The following is an 18,199-nucleotide window of genomic DNA, read 5'->3' on the forward strand; positions in this document are numbered from 1 at the left end:
GGTGATTTGTGCAACTTTTTACTCAAAGTGATTTTAAAGTGAGGCCTTGACAGTTATGTCTCCAACTCAAATATGTACATATATTTCAGGATGTTGTGCATCCCTGGCAATAAAAACTTTGGATCTGGAATAAACTGTTTAAGAAATATAGCTTTCGGAAAAAAAGTTGTCTTGTCGCACAAATCACCCCACGTAAGTCACCATCATCATCTTTCTGGCCATCTGAACTCTCATCAGTGGTGTCGTTAAGTGGAATTGAGATGTCACTCTCTTCTGAGCTACTGTAGACAATCACTTTCTTTTGGTGACCAGCGTATACAGCCATGCCACTGGCACAACTCTCAGAAATGTACTTTGCACTAGTTGCTCCGTGCTTGTGGAACCAACTGCCACCTGACAAATGTGATTCCCCCTACATTTCTGCCTTTAAATCAAGGCTCAAAACCCATATGTACACCCTGGTGTTTCCTCCCCATTAACCTCTGCACTACTTACTTACCTCTGCACTACTATCTGTGTTTATGTGGATGTATGGGCTTTACGTCTTTTATTTTGGTTATTGTTATTTTACCTTCATTGTTTACCTACTGAATGCACTATGTACAGCACTTTGGACAGTGCAAACTGTCATAAATGTGCTTTTATAAATACATTTTACTTACTTACTTACTTATAACTCACCCAGGCCCTTGCGCACAAATCACCCCATCCCCAGAATTTTGGATAATAGGCATGATGCAGCAATTTAGGGTTGACATTGTGCTAACTATATAGACTCAAAGTGTAGCATACCAAAGCACTAAAACATGTGTCAAATGTTTTCAAACGTGTCTATAATTGTTCAGACACAATAATCAAAAAACCTTGATCATGGAAATTTTACTTTGAAAGGCAAAACACAGTTTTTTGATCTTAAATGTGCTTATATCTTATTCCTTGTGTCTCCCTTCTTTACAGGATGAGTCAAATGGATGGCTCTTCTTAAATATGTGGTCACATTTCCAATTTCTTCCACGGTTTTCTAGAAACAAGGGGTTTTGCAACTTCCAAAATGCACAAATCACCCCACCTTCCCCTACCTGTATTAGAAAAATAACCAGATCTAAAGACGATCTAAGATCTAATAACCTTTAGATTTGGTTATTTTTCCTTTAGTTAATTATATGAAATGTTGATATTGCTCATACACATAATATAAAACCAGGCAAACATATTGAATTTGAAGCCTACAACTGAAAGTATGTTGAAAGAGTCGGCCAGTATTTTAAAGTCCAGTAGTTTGATGGTTGTTTTTATTCTTGAATTTGGGCAGTTTAATGAATAGTTCACCTGCAGAAGTCATGTTCAAACATAAAAAAAATAAGAGATGAAGGTCTGATCATTCTTTGTGGTGTGGTAGGCTGTTTTTATTACTTTCTCATTTCGCAATAGGGATGTGAATGTGTCGACCGAATGACCGGTTTTCCACTTGCGCTCAAGGTGACTTTAAAAATAGAATAGAAATCCGAAAATCAGTGGGTTATGCCGTTTTTTTTAATGGGAGATTTCACCGTATATGCGAGTTCACGTCTGGTCGTGAGCCCGCTGCAAGAGTGTCACTTCTCCATGAAGTGTCAGCTTCACATAAGAGTCCGGTGTGGGACCATTTTTTCAAACTATTGATAAAAAACAATGCAGTGCAAAATATGCAGCATAAGTTAAACGCTCGTCTAAGACTATGACGTTAAATCACCTTAGAAACACACAATGCCTTCGTCCGATCACAGCAGCGTTTCACCGTGTGATCTCGCCAGCGAGTGAGCCGCCGGCAGATGAACTGTGGTTTGTGGCTAAAATAATAACCGGGGATATTCTCCCCGTTAGCGATTTCAATGGGAAAGACTTCCGCGATCTGATTGAATGTCTCGAGCCTGAAAACACAGTGCCAAACTGCGCGACTATAGGAACTGTACAGTGAGCGGAGTCCCTCCGTTCGTTTCTGTCTACAACCGACACAATCACCGGAGACGCATTCACAGCGTTTAAATAAAGCCTCTCATTTGTATTACCATTGGGGCTTGGATGCAAATACTGTAACATTACGGCGGCAGATAAAGGAAAAGTGCAGTTATCATTTTCTGCACCTCAACCTCTGCTGTGGGAAGAAAGAAAGGGGGCAAAGCAAGTCGATTGATTTGTCGACTCGCAGGCGGACGGTAGGCAGCTCTGCCAACGGAGCGAGAGTGCGCCCGCTTGTTGCTCTGCCTGTCAAAACGCCCACGCATCGTTTGTCCACTGGCCTTTCATTAAAAAATATAATTTATATTAGGTTTATTATATTGAGTCTTAAATAAACACTGCTTTCATTCCGACTCTCAACGCGCATTTCAATGAACCATGATATAATCTACAAAAAGATACTGAACTGTGATTGGCCTGCATATGATTTTACTGGCCCCGGGCCATCGGGCTATACGTTATGTCGAACCCTGAGGCCTATGTGTTTTAACTTAGCTCTGTGTGTAACCAAAGTGAATAAGTAACCAAAGTAAAGTCATACAAAAATCAAAACATTGTAAAGGTTTGTTACACTTTATTGAGAAGCCACTCAAGTGTGTCATACACTTAAAGCTACAACGAGTAAGTCGGCACGTTGGCGACACCTTTGAACAAAAGCGGTAGTATTTTTACGACGCCAGCTGTCGTGAAGCTGTTTTCTAGCTCGTGCAGAGGGTGCAAGATTCAAATAATCAGGAAGCAATATAGTGCGTGTCCGTGTGTTGAAAGTGTGAGGGCACCGGACTCTTTTCGGCTCGGTGAGAGTGGTTAGTGACACAGCATCAACTACACCTGATTGCAATGAGTTGATCCATTGTCACCTCTCACGGAGCTGAACGAGTATGTGTCCCCACACAAAGCGAATGAACGAGAGACGGCAGTTAGTTATGGATCACGATGAGGTAATGTGTTTATGTTGTTGTAAATAATGACTATTTCAGATGAATAATGGTCATCTGATGATGCTGGTGAGGCAAAGTAAACTTTGTTTTAGTAGGCTACCGCTCATTCATTTAGGAGTAAACACTGCAGTCTAGGTTCGCTCCGTGAAATTGTGTATACGTTGCTTGGCAACGCCCTCCCGCCCGCCTATCACTCTCCCTTTTAGCTTTTCTTCGTTGCATTTTCTTTGATGGTTCAGCCCCGTTATCAGTCATTATGACGACAAATAACTGTCTCAAACAAGGCTCCCGCTCCCCTTCTAGGATGACCAGATCGCATTTCCATTACTTTTCACACGTCCCGCAAATTGAGACGTTGTCCCGCATTGTTATTGAAAGTGCGCCCCCCTTTTTAAATGCGTGTTTTATAATCTGGCATTTATCCGATAGCTGTGAGGAGACAGCAGTCTCCGTTTGTCTGTGTGTGTGTTTGTCTGTGTGTGTGTATCGGGCTGCTGGGCTGTAGTCTATATTGTTCTATATATATCTATGGTGCTGCCTGCAGTGCTTCAGCGTTTACCTTCCTGTTACTTCAAAATAAAAGCCAACTCACGTTTGTCAAGTGAAATGCCAATGTGAAGCCAGTGAAATGCTTTTAATGTGAAGCCGCAGCCTTAATGCTCTATTTGTTTAACAGTAGCTAACTTAACTGCTGCGCGCTGATCTAAAGATAGTGTTTTTTTAATATAGAAAGCCGTGTCTCTGGCATTACCGGTGGTGACACGAGTTTATTTTGCTAAAAAAACGGGACTTTGTCCCGCACAAACGTAGTCTTTGTCCCACATCTGGTGAATTGGGATCTGGTCTCCCTATCCCCTTCCCTCACCTGGAGTGATAGGCTTCTCAAATCGCGTTCCTGCGCCATACTGAAATCTGCGACCAATACGGATATGTGACCATAGAGCATGCACGAGCGAACCGAAAATCGGACTGGGTGTACGACCAGATCAAATGCAGTAATAAAGACTATATAAAAACGTCTTTCTTTGCACTGATGGTCTCGTTTGCTGTTAAAGGTAATTTATGATTATGAGAGGAAACATGAGGCTGTTTAAAAGATATTTAAATGTTACTCGTTGCCGCTTTAACCGAACCATTGGCCCCAGGGGCTCAAACTCAGGACTTTAACACACACACACACACACACACACACACACACACACACACACACACACACACACACACACACACACACACACACACACACACACACACACACACACACACACACACACACACACACACACACACAAACAAATAATGAAAAGCAGAATATTATAACGATTCGATGGCTCAATATTTTCTTAAACTCTCTTTCTCAGAACTGTCTTTGCTGTTTTCCAACCAAATACTATATACATGGGGCGCCTTGGTAGCATGCCAATCAATCGCAACGTTAATGACTGTCCGCCCTGTGACCCAGGAACATGCAGTTGATTGGAAGATCCTCCTCATCTACCTGCATGTCTTCCTGATATTCAAAAATAAACAGCAGGGGATCCTTCTCTTTTACTTTGTCTGAGGAACCTATCCTTTTCAGGACGTCCTGTTGCTCCGTTTCGTCCATAGTCTGAATGCAGGGTTCGACCACCATCCCCCTGAGCAACCCTGCATTCTGATGCAGTCAGGCAACTCCAGCCATGATGTTGTCAAGGGGCCCCTGTTAAATGGGAAATTAAATACCACAAAGTTTGAATTATTTTATATTCAAAAAATTAACAAACAAATTCAACTTAACTTAAACAGCATTAAAACAATTACAGTGTTTCCCCTAGCAGCGAGATATATCATTTGGAGGCGCAAAGAGGTTTTGAGCATTTGCAATGTCACCCTGCCGTGACGTTTGAAATGTGTGTAGCTATCTGCCAATGGCTCTTGAGGTCGAGGTACACAATACAGTACATTTTGCACAGCAATGAACAGGGTCTTGTTATATCAAGCTTTTTCCAGATTAAGAAGTATTCTACATGACTGTCTTTAAAAATAGAAATATAGCCTAAAAAATGACAAGTGTGTATACCTACAGTCATTTTACATTAAAACTCCCTTTTTAAGCTATTTAGATTTAAGTATCCTTTAGATTAAGATGCTTTACTACTTTTTACTTAGTCAGCGAATAAAAGCCTAGATAAAAGTTATTTTCTAAAATGTGGTGTATGTTTTATCAATGTATTAATATAAAGAGGCGTCCAGCGTTCTCTTGAGATAAAACACAGCTGCTCCTTTTTCTCTTTCACAGTAATCAATCACTCAATCAATTAGCCTTACAGTTGGGTGCAAAATTCAGCAGCCGGTCAGCACCACTGTAAATTGAATATAGGGGAAACAATGCATTATTAGACTAAATGTTATTATAATTTGACAGTACATTTTGAAGAATTGGCAATATATATGGTGTTTGTTTTATTAAAGTTATGCAACCCATTTCCTATTGACAGTGATTTCCGTGATCATTGAGAAAGAAGCATATGTAACTGTAAACAAAAATATCAAACAGGCAAAAGACCAACACAAATAATATGTGCAAGTAATAAGTTTTGCTTTTGAGATTACATTTATTCGTTATTTTCTCTTAGTTTTTTAACGTTTTAAAGTGAAATGAAAATTGAGCGAAAGTAGGTAAGCGGGCGGAGCCAGGCCAGCTAGAACCCACCGAAACTAAAAGTTCCTCGTAGCTATAATGATAGTAGTCAACAATAAAACTGTCGCTTCACGAACAGTTATACTTAAAAAAAATAAAATAGAAACAAGTGGGGGGAACGTGGCGTGTAGTTTAAAAAAAGCAAAGTACCGGTAGGCCTATATAACAAGCCTATCATATCATATTCAACTGACGTTACGTAGCATAAGCTAAGTTCATACAATGTTCCGATCTATTTCAAGAATACAGATATTCTTTTTAGATCAAACAAATAAAACGTATTCACTTTCAGTACTCACATGCTTGTAATCGTTCATTATCGTTCATTTCTCAACTTCTTCTTCTTCTCTGGTTAAAATGCAATTTCCGGTCTGCTGGTGGAGGTTTCTGTGGGTGGAGGTCTGCAGCGGAAGTTCGTGTGGGTGGAGGTCTGCAGCCAGACTCTTGTTTACGTTTGACGTTTGCTAAAACATACACGAGGCGCCAACCGCGAGCCAAATTTCGAACAGCTAGCGTTGGTTAGCTCCTAAACACAACAATGGTAAGTCATTATTTGTCTCCCTATGTTAGTATTAGCCTGTTTATTAGCTTAGTTTTATAAGTATGACAATGCTAACCTGAATTTATTCGCCGTAATACAAAACAAACGTTTGGCATTTTAATTGACAGGAGATGAAGAGTGTGAGCCACCATCAGGCCACTCAGCTGCTCCACAATAAGTTCATCGTGGTGCTGGGATCCTCCAGTGAGTTATAACTAAATTCACTTTCTCGTTTAAGTGTTTTTTTTAAAGGTTTAAGAGCTCCTCAATGAATGAAAATAAACTTATTTTCACTGCATTAGCCCTGAATTAGCTAATAAAAGTTCTGCTTGATAAAACTAACATTAGTGTAACTGACTGAAACCCTACACTCTCAACACACATCCTTGAACACAAATAGTTAACTCAAACATACATTGAGAAATGTATGACAAAAACTTTATTGATTTAAATTCCTACTAAAAATATAGACTTCAGATCATTTGTCGTTATTGATGAACCTGTCTGGTAGTATCCACTTAAATTAAGGTGCATGCCGTTTACAGCAGGCAGAACTCTGCAGAACATGGGCCCGCTTACTGGTCGTTGCAAATAGTTTTGTTGACTGTCCATTTGCCAGCTTCTAACAGTCAGGAGAGCTTTATTGGGTCGCTGGGTTGTATGCATTGGTCATTTCATTACACTGCCTGCTTGGTTATGCTCTCTGCATCTCATCCTCAGTTATGCGCTCTGTGTATAAGGACATAGTTATGCTGTTGCAGAGGGACAAGTATCTGACTTTCAAACAGCTCAAGAGCAAGGTCAGTGATGTTTAGATGACAAGAAGGTTTTTGTGGACTGTAAGTAGCGTGTGTTTCTGTTCTCCTCACTCTATCCGTCTCCTTCAGGGGGAGATGAGCTTTGAACAGGACTGTCTGGTGGAAGGTGGGTGTCTGGGTCAGATGCACAATGGAACAGAGTACCGGGAGGTTCGGCAGTATCAGTCCGCCCACCACCTGGTCCGCTTCTACTTTGTTACACGCGTCTACTCTCGCTACATGCAGAGCATCCTGGAGGACTTCCGCTCAGGCCTCAAACCAGATGTAGTGATCGTCAACTCCTGTGTTTGGGACATTTCAAGGTGGGTGCTGTCTTTTTTAGACTAATCCTGTATTGATTAATGTATTAAATCAAATGTGATTTGGTCCAACCAGCTAATCCTTCCCATCATAAACACTCCTGACTTTGTAAGTCTGTGGGTGGGGCGATAGCTGAGCAAACTCAGGTGTGTGTTTTTTGAATTGGCGATAATGTTTACGTTTCCTAAAGGCTGTGGTTTCTTCATTTCTCCCTCATCACCACCTCTTGACATAACGGCAAGGGTGAGGAAGGTGTGGGTGGTAGTGAACAGTTGTTTGCAACCATATAGCTGTTGATATTAGCAGAGGACAAAGCACTGCTCAATTGAAATGTTTCAGGTTTTCCTGTACCACAATAAGAACCATAAGCGCACAAGCTGCACCAGAACCACTATAAGCTGTTCCCTGGTGTAAGGTGTCACTGAATCTCTTCTGATGAAGCCCTGCTTTGATCAATTTGGTCATAGCAAATTTGTGACGTCCCTACCCGTGTTCTGTTTTGTAGATACTATTCTAAATGGATCATTGACTACAAGGAGAACCTACATCAGTTCTTCTCGGCGCTGAGAGAGATCCTGCCTGAGGAAAGCCTGACGGTGTGGACCCTCACCATGCCCTTAGGAGAGGGGATCAGAGGGGGTTTCCTGGTGCCCGAGGTACGTCATCGGCACCAGAACTAAACCTAATAGACACGGAATCTGTTTTAAAGTATCTCCTTAAACCTTCTTACTGGGAATTCACATAAGGCTGCATTCACACCAAATCAGGCGATCTGGCAAAAAAGCAGGTTTATAGTTTTTTGATTCACTCCATACAGACAGAAAGAGGTGTGTGTGTGGTTTAAAGTAATCAATTACCAATTAAGGGAGGTTGCATCATTAAAACTAAAGAAATGTCTAAGCTTGACCCTGTTTTTTTTCATGTTTTCCAGCCTCAACTTTTTCCTCTCTCTCCCTCCTTCATCTTTTTAGATTGAGCACAAGGCTTCCCAGCTGCGTTTCGATGTGATCGAAGCCAACTTCTACAGCGGCACTCTGGCTGACGCGTACGGGATGGATGTGTTGGACCTCCACTTCCAGTTCCGCTTCTCCCTGCAACACCGCACCAGGGATGGAGTCCACTGGAACGCCATCGCCCACCGCAGGATCACCTCTCTGCTGTTACAGCACGCTGCACAGGCCTGGGGCGTCATAATGCTCTGCCCAATGACTGCTGTTGGTGAGGACTACACACGCACACGCACACACGTACACGTACAATCCCAATCTAAAACAGTGTTTTTCCCGCACTGTTTGAACTCTTCAGATACACACGTTACTCTAAAAACTCTTTGTCTTTTTGATTGAAGATATGCACCCGCCAGCCTTTGTTCTAATGCAAAGGAATTAAATGGGATTTTTAATTAGTGAAACTAAGTTGACATGAGTTTGTTCTTTGCAGAGAATAGAGGGGTTCCTAAGCAGAAGCAACAACAACAACACCAGCACCACCACCAGCACCAACAGCAGCTGCAGCTGCGTCGTCCAGCCTTTGTAAATGCTTTCAACCCTCCAGGTAAGACTTCAGGTGATGAGGGAAAGTGAACAAGGGTAAAATGAATCCCAATTACCACATGACCTTTTAAGATGAATGCACTGTATGGTAGAGTCATGAGTTTGACTATTATATCTCTAAAGTACTTCATTTGTTTCTATTAAGATATACAAAATGGTGGACAGTAACTGTGGTTTATACTGTTACATTGATGTTAAAGATTCCCTGTTAAACGTTGGCTTTGGTTTCCTTTTTTGTTTTTGGGGTTTAGTTTAAAAGTAAAAGCTGTAAAAGCCTAATTTATAGACTGTAAGGCTGTTTCCACAGTTTGGACAATATTATTATAACCAGAGGTGGGCAGAGTAGCCAAAAAATGTACTCAAGTAAAAGTAAGTTACTTTAAGATTATAATTACTCAAGTAGAAGTAAAAGTACTCATAAAAATTATTACTCGAGTAAGAGTAAAAAAGTATGCAGTGAAAATACTACTCAAGTACTCAAGAGTACAAGTAGGCCTACTGAATTACTCCGGATTTATTTTTGAAATATACAGAGCAACACAAACGGTACAGAATAGACACGAACATAATATAGAACAGCAATGTTCAAATAAAGATATGTTAAAGCTGGGGTGGAGGATTTGGGGAGAAAATGGCAGTTGGGATAGAGATTCGAATCCAAATACCTCAACCGCTCCACTTTTTGTCTTTGGTCCCTCCCCTATGGTCCCTCCCTGACACACTCTACACCAACAAAGTCGTGCCAAAGTGAATGGACAGTCCCAACAGCCATTGGTCAAAGTGTCAGCTCATGTTAACTTTGACCAATCAGAAATCATATACCCCAGCTTTAAATAACATAATTTTAAATAAAACAATAAATAAGGTATTTAAAAATCAAATGAATAACCCTTGAACTCAAACAATAATAAATGAATTATCTGCCAAATTAAATACATCACCAGGGCTGCCAAGTTTCACCAAAAGTTTGGAGTGAGATTTTTTGTTCGAGGGAACCAAAACCGTGTCCTCTCTCCCACCCAATCATTTTTGCTCGTGTCCTGCAAGTTTATATATTGTTCATAATAAATCAGAAATAAAGACAATTGGAAAATGTGATAAAACATCAAAAATCTTATTAAAATAAACTAATTCATGAATTGCAAAGTCGTAGGACAAGTTTTAATTAAACATTGGGTGTGGACATATTATAAGTGGGGGTCCGGGGGTCCGGGGGTCCCCCCCCCCCCCATAAAATTTTGAGCATTAAACACTTAATTTCCTGCATTCTGGTGAATTTTTATGAAGTAATGTGTGCCTTTTCTGCATTAATTGTTATGTAAAGTAAAAGAGAACATTCACGGTTTCGCTGACACAAATGTTATTGAATAACATTCAATGCATGTGTAGTGCTTTCAAATATATCCGGTAGCCTATTGTTAAAACATTTGGTTAAACTGTAATAAAGGTAATTATTCTATATCATGTCTACTATTGAGTATGGTATTTTACTAGCAGCATTAGGCTTTATTCATGAAAAAAAAATTAGAGAACAGTTCAACACCAATGCACTACTACTACTACTAGGCTAAAATAAAACGTCTGGGTTACTTGGTCCATCCTCTTAGGCTACCTTGATTTGTGTTATGAAAAGTGCTATAAATGTGCAATACATAGGCTACAGTTCATTACACAGAAGAATAAAAGCATTTTTATTGGCGGATGAGCCATTTGTTACTTTGCAAACCTAATTTTCAAACTAAATTACCAAAAACAATATACAAAACGATCCAAAGATCTTCTGAATTTACTTGAGTGAAATTGAAGGGTTAATATGTTTGATGCACGCGCGCTCACCGGCCGGCGGGGACACAATTCTTATCAGCGGTAACTTGGCAGGCTATCAACCATAGATAGTATAATAACAACAACACACACCTCGGAAGAGAAGGTATAGGTAGGGGGCTCGCCTCCTGCTTCGAATGCACAGTGCACATCAAAGCATAACGTTAATGCGCGTTCAGAAAGAGGAAGTCACGGCACTCATGTCTGTTAGCTTTTCAAAATAAAAATTTGAAAATAAAAGTCCCGCAAAACAAATGTTATTTTGGGGATTAATTTCTCCCTGTGAGAAATTTGAGGTGTGGCGTGTGAGAGTGTGAACAGGTTGATTTGCGTGTGTCTCACGGCCAAAGAGTGAGACTTGGCAGCTATGTACCGTACTTTTCGGCCTATAAGCCGCGACTTTTTCCCCGTTTTTCGACCCTGTTATTACACAGCACAGTATATGTTCTGTAGCTACTAGGGATGGGCGTTAGTAATCGAGTACTCGAGAACTCCTCGTTTCAAATGATCTCGATTGGTGGATGAGGAAAATCGTTTTTTGTTTTTTTTAGTGTTTGTAGCCTTTAGGCCGGCCGGCGGGCCTCCCCTATTTTAAAAAGGTTATATACGTGTACAAAACGGCACAAAACGGATAAAATAAAGTTTAACAAAATTAAATAGTTTGATCCAAGTTAAATAAACTAAGCGTTGTGTCAAACAGAAACCGCAAATAACTGCCACCTCTGTGCAGCGCAGCCAGTGTGTGGTCTCCACAGCACCGCGGAGCTGAATGCGGTGCTGGAAAACTTGGAAAGTCACGTAAAGAAGCCAAGCTGACTTCGAGCACATTCGAGCAAACGACAGTTAAGAAGCCTTTATTATGGAATATAGGATTGAGATTCAAAAGCCGACCGGTGTTACGTTCCGTTAACGAGGAATTAGTCGCGGTAATTAGTCACGGAGTGAGCATTACGCGGTTGGATATACAACTACTACTTCTACTGCTTTGGTGAGTTATTTAGCCTATCTATGTGTTTAAATTGTAGGACAATAATGTTATTGTATTTGCTGCCCTTCTTTAAATGGTGTCTATTTTGATTGTTAGCCAACTACAGCCCATTCTTTTTTTCTCTCTCTCTTTTTTCTCTCCAGCGCAGACCTACTCGATCGGTTTAAATTGTGGCCCGCTTATTTAATTACTTTCAGTTAGGAAAATGTGTTTTAAACTTGTGGAAAATAAATCCTTACAATCATATGGCAACTGTGACTGTTTGACAAGAAGCATTAAGCGCAGGTTATTGGCTTTATTGCGATGCACAGTTATTCTGCAGACAGATGCGCTGCGTTCTAAAAATTTTAAAAAGTTTAACGAGGAATCGATTGATCCTCGAGGAATGCAAGCGATCACACGAGTAGTGAAAACACTCGTGTCCATCCCTAGTAGCTATTGCACTAAATGGTAACACTTGAATACGTTATGCAAATATGCAACTTGTTTGTTGAAATGTTAATAAATGGGAGCTCAAGCAGCCATCTCTTTCCCAACAATCCCCTCTGTGCACGAATTCTTACATATGGTAATTAAACATTATAACACCTGCGGCTTATAGTCCAGTGCGCCTTATAGTCCGGAAAGTACTGTACATCACCCTTCAAATAAAATGATAATAAATTAGGCTTGTCCAAATTTATATTAATTAAAACCAATACACTTATAACACTGTTGCAATTGTTTTGCACATACACATTTTAAAACAAATTCCTACAATATGTCACTGGCCCTGAGAAAATTATCTAGGTTGTGTTTAGCCCCAAAAATATAAAACACACAAAATTAAACTTCGTTACACATCAAAACCTGCTGGCACACTCACTTAACGTATGAAACTACAGAGTGGCTGAACAAAGAGACCACTCTCAGACTCTCACACAGCCAGACGGGGCATGCGAAGTGAGTAGGCTACAGGGAGAACAGGACATGTGTCAAAGAAGAACAGTGTCTCTGTAATTGCGAGTGTGTGGGAGTCTGTGTCACTAGCCCCTTTTACACAGAGATTGCGGCATATTGACGGAACAACATCACTCCAATATGCCGGCTTTGCTTGCTTCTGTGTTATTTACACAGAACCAAGCAACGCCGGCCTGCTGGCGCATCAGTAGTCCCTTTTACACAGCGCTCCGGAATGAAAGAGGTGCTTGTAAACAGCGTCAGGTGTGACGTAAACATTTAGCGCCGCGCCGGTCAGCTGCTTTACAACAACAACAATGGCCGGTGAATTGAGAGCAGAAGTGCTGGAGCTTGCAGTAAGAGGGCCGTATTTTACTGTCCCCACGATGTGCCAGTTGATCTCGCTATGCGCTGAGTCCAACATCACTGGGACAGTTAACCAAACTGACTAAATCAATCCGACCGCTTCACCTCTGTGTGTGTGTGTGTGTGTGTGTGTGTGTGTGTGTGTGACAGGTTGGTTGTGAGCGAGTCTCTTTGTGAGGCCAGCGATCTGCCAATCAGACATACACATACACATACACACAGTGTGTGAAGTCACGTTACTGTAGACAGAAATAAAGTGTGGATATACGCTCAGACTTAGGATAATAATAGCTACGGCGGAATGTGTTAGCAAAACAGTAGCTCTGTGGCTAACAGCTGAGCCGGAGCCTTCAGTCAGCTGAAGCAGACAGTCTAGCGGGGCGAGCAGACTATTCCCCCGTTACTAGGTCGACCTTCAAGCTGAACAAGAGCCCTTCGCTGCGCGTCGGGCTCCTGCTTCAGCTTGTCGGTCTTTATTTCTAGCAAGTGACCCGTTCGCTATACTTTATCCCTTACTTAGCCTAGCCTAGCTTTCCATTGTACAACTTCTCCTGGGCAGAAATAGACTCATACACTCTGCAAAATGAAGCGCGGGGGTTTGGATTGAGCAACGGACCTTATGATCAGCTAGATTATACACCGTTCCTTTTATTTGGTGATTTTTACGGGACATCAGGCCGCCGTGGTTAATGTTAAACACACGTCCTTCAACTGCTAACATGGTCGCATGTTTAGAACGTAGACTATGGAACGTCAAACGCCCCCCTGTTCCGCAACAACAAGCTGGAGCATTTAAACAGAGAGGCGGAACTGATCGTGTCGGGAATCTTACTACCCCCCGAGGTAGTAAAATTCCCGGAACGATCACTCGCACCTTTCTTCCCTCGTTCCGCAACTGTCGCATTTACACAGCAGGGCGGAGGGCCGAAAGGCCGGCATATTCCCGGCTTTCACTGGCTGTGTAAAAGGGGCTACTGTGATTGTGAGTGTGTGATTGTTAGTGTGATTGAGAGCTTGCGAGTGTGTGAGTTTGTATTTGAGGCCAGAGGTGTGGCTATTGCTCCTCGGAATCAGCGGTTTATTCCATTTTCTCGACTCACCCAGATAGTCGGTAAAATATGCGTTTAACCTACATGGCACGGCCACGGACACAACATCGGTGCGGAACCGCAGCCTTTAAAAAAGTCCGCGGACATTGTTGAGCCCATGGTTGAGCCCTATGACAGCATGACAACACTTGTCATGTGACTGAAGTGGCTGCATTTGATTGGCAAGCTTTTGTAATGTGGTTTTTATTGGTTGAAATAGTCACGTGATAGAGATGTTGGCTGAAGACGTCCCCGCCCGGGGAGAGAAATCATGAGAGAAATAGCTCTCGCATGTAATAAATAAAATATATAAAAAAATAAGGTAACGACCACGTAGCCAAATGGAACGGCGTAAAAGTACCGTTCTTTCTTCAAATATTTACTCAAGTAAAAGTATGTTGCAATAAAACTACTCCTAAAATTACAATTTATTCAAAAAGTTACTCAAGTATTTGTAACGGAGTAAATGTAGCGTGTTACGACCCACCTCTGATTATAACATGAGTCTTGTTAGTTCAAGTGTTTCTTTGTTTGCTGATGCATTTAATGCTGCTTTTCAGGAGGGTTTCACGTACGGACCAACTACAGCTACCCCTGTGCTACCAACACCTTTTCTTCTGCCATGGGTAAGACTTGAAGCATTCTCCCAGATGTTCTATTGGTTTATTTGTTTTTTTATTTCACATCATAGTTAAGTGTGTCTTTTTGATTTGTGTTAAAAATTAATCAAGCTGCTTCAAGTATTTTACTTAAAGCTACTACGAGTAAGTCGGCACGTTGGCGACACCTTTGAACAAAAGCGGTAGTATTATTACGACGCCAGCTGTCGTGAAGCTGTTTTCTAGCTCGTGCGGGCGTGCAAGATTCAAATAATCAGGAAGCAATATGGTGCGTGTCCGTGTGTTGAAAGTGTGAGTCTATGGGTGACACAGCATCAACTAATGCCAGTTGTGCTAAACACACCTGATTGCACTGAGTTGATGCATTGTCACCTCTCACGGAGCTGAACGAGTCCCCGTGTCCTCACACAAAGCCAATGAACGAGAGATGGCAGTTAGTTAGTATCACGATGAGGTAATGTGTTTATGTTGTAAATAATGACTATTTCAGATGAATAATGGTCATCTGATGATGCTGGTGAGGCAAAGTAAACTTTGTTTTAGTAGGCTACCGCTCATTCATTTAGGAGTAAACACTGCAGTCTAGGTTCGCTGCGTGAAATTGTGTATACGTTGCTTGGCAACGCCCTCCCGCCCGACTATCACTCTGCCTTTTAGCTTTTCTTCATTGCATTTTCTTTTTTTTCTTTGATGGTTCAGCCCCGTTATCAGTCATTATGACGACAAACGACTGTCTCAAACAAGGCTCCCGCTCCCCTTCCCTCACCTGGAGTGATAGGCTTCTCAAATCGCGTTCCTGCGCCACACTGAAATCTGTGACCAATACGGATATGTGACCATAGAGCATGCACGCGTGAACCGAAAATCGGACTGGGTGTACGACCATATCAAATGCAGTAATAAAAACTATATAAAAACGTCTTTCTTTGCACCGATGGTCTCATTTGCTGTTAAAGGTCATTTATGATTATGAGAAACATGAGGCTGTTTAAAAGATATTTAAAAGTTACTCGTTGCCGCTTTAAAGGGTAACTACACCCCCTGTTTGAGCTACTGCACGATTTTAAAAAATGCTTTCAGACCATGGATTCTAAAATTCCGTTTGAGAACCTTTGTTTTTAAACATTCCGACATCAGCCGGCCGACATTCAGGAGGGAGGGGGCGCGCGGTGTCTTTGAAGGAGGGGGCTAGCTGCTAGCTGTCACTCTGCATGACATGACTTCATTGAAAAATGGAGTGACACAAAGTCTAACGGCACGGTCGCTACACAGTGAGCTCATATGCCACACAGATGGGTCGTCTGAGGTGGAGGACTTTTCTTATTCTAAATTGTTGGCGGGTGTCTCTATCGTAGAGTTAGGAGACAGAGTAGCGCAAGTGAGCTAGTGCGTGCGTGCGGTAGCGTGTGTCAATCAAGTGAAGCAACGAACGAGTCCGGGCGTGTGTGTGTGTGTACAAGCGAGATAATGCAGACACACTGCCGGTAGAAGTTAAGGGTGTTAACCCCCGAAATAACATCCTTAGAGGGACTGTATAACAGTAGTAGCTCATGGACCAGCTATGGACCTGTAAAGAGCGTGACCGGCTTTGCGGCGACGTGATGACGTACTGCTGCACCAAAAGTACAGCAGTACGTCATTTTTCGAACCCGACGGAAAAAGTTTTTTTCAAATCTTAGTAAAGTTCTAAAATAATTTACAATACAAAACATTTCTTAAATTGCCGATATTTAACATATTGCAATTTTTTTCAATATTAACACCAGCATATGTGTTCCTTAACAACATAGTGATTTAATTCAGCTTCTATCTCAAAAAACAAGTAAAAGGGTTCAGTTACACTTTAACTAAAAGTTATTGCAACTTGGTTTACTTCATGGCCAGTTGTGTTGATTTTTGTCATTTGGAATCAACAGCCAAACTAATGATGTCACATTAAAGTATTCATCTAAAACATCAACAATGAAATGTCAGGTCCTTGTACAGGGGAGGAAATCATTTCAAAGGAGGGGGAACATACAATCGCAACCCCACACTTACTTTTGTTTTTCCTAGATGAAGTCTTTGACTTTCTCCTATCACCACCTCCCTCTTTTGTCTCTTTTTACAGACCAACTCCGATCAAGGGGGAGTTTTTACAACGGCGGCTACAGTGAGGAGTTCTCCAGCGATGCCTTGCCTTTTAACTTCATGAACTTCCAGGAGAACAACCTGCAGCCACAGACCAATCACAATGAGGCTGCTGCAGTTTACAGCAGACAACAAAACAGAAATGGTAAGTGTACCATTTTATATCCGCTCATCAGCATCTGTAGAGTAACTAACTGATTGGAGATTATGTTTTTTTGAAGTTCACTATGCACTGTGAATATTTGACCAAAGTATCTGTGGGTCCTTGGACTAGTTATCCAAAGTGTCTTTTGAGCTGTATAGCCTTCTAACCAGTCCTGAATGTTGCGCAGGTATCGAATACAAGCATCACCACCACTCGGAGCCCTACAACGAGCTCCAGCATCAGTCTGTGATGAGAAGCAGACACAGCAGAAACCACTATGCTCCGTACACCCATCAAAGACCAAAGCAGTATGACCGCCACGGCCACTACTACTGAGGCAGGGTGTTTGACAAGGTTCACTGTCTCACACGTACATTTCTTCCTCATTCCATATTCCAGTTGTTTTCTATATTTGTGCTCTTTTAGTTGTTTGAATTTTTGTGTTTGTTCTTTGACACCAAATATTTCTATCTTTTCCAAGCGTTTTTAATTCTGCATTTGTGTCTTATGTTGTGTTCTAATAATGTGCTACTGTTGGAAGATTTCAAGGAGTGTTTTGACAATACACTTGTATTAAAAATAAAATGAATCATTTATTACAGCTAATGATCCTTCTTTATGTCCCACATAAATATGGTATAAAGATTGTTATTTTTTTTAGGCCTCAAGTACTTATTTCTACATCACAGTTAATTACAGCGATTTGCTATGATGTATCAGGATCTGTTTGCCTGAGCCAGGATTTAAAGTAATTCTGCTACATTTGTGTATAACAGTTTAGGAATATAAGAGGCTTTGTTACAAACATTAATATGCCATGCTGTTGTTACTGATGTTGGAGAAAATAACTAAAACATTTTTTAATAAATGTTCAGTAACATTGAAGTGATTATTTTGGGGTGACTAAAATGGAACATGTAATTGTGGTGTGTGTGTATATTTCACAACCATATTTTTGCAACTTGTCACCTCAAACTAAAGTTCAGTACTTAGATAAAATTCCTGCCATCCTAAATGATTTAAGAATGTAGGCTAACACACGGGAACTTTTTTTTCCCATTAAATCTGTGCTCCGTTAACCCTTGTTTCAGGCAAACATTTCCAGAGGTCAAAAATTGACAATGATTCTCAGAAGTAATTTTCTTGCTTTTAATTGTATGAATGACACAAATACATTAGGTACAAAGGGGGAAAACAAATCAATAGGTGCAAGTAGAGTATGGTACTTGTTGCTAGGCTAGCCTTCGCCTTTCCAACAGTTGGTAAAA

At 41.1% G+C, this 18,199-nt stretch overlaps 1 protein-coding gene across 1 annotated transcript; it reads left to right on the forward strand.

Moving 5' to 3' along the window:
• Positions 1-6,291: 6,291 nt before the first annotated feature.
• LOC307269621 (PC-esterase domain-containing protein 1A-like) lies at positions 6,292-17,267 on the forward strand (the record flags this gene model as incomplete). The annotated part of the gene is made up of 8 exons (XM_080052619.1): positions 6,292-6,364; positions 6,881-6,960; positions 7,048-7,280; positions 7,784-7,934; positions 8,250-8,496; positions 8,719-8,832; positions 16,767-16,931; positions 17,119-17,267. The coding sequence occupies 8 exons, from the start codon at positions 6,292-6,294 to the stop codon at positions 17,265-17,267; spliced, it is 1,212 nt and encodes a 403-aa protein (XP_079908745.1).
• Positions 17,268-18,199: the final 932 nt, after the last annotated feature.

Source organism: Ammodytes marinus (assembly GCF_949987685.1).
Source record: "Ammodytes marinus genome assembly, chromosome: 24".
Taxonomy (NCBI): Eukaryota; Metazoa; Chordata; class Actinopteri; order Uranoscopiformes; family Ammodytidae; genus Ammodytes; species Ammodytes marinus.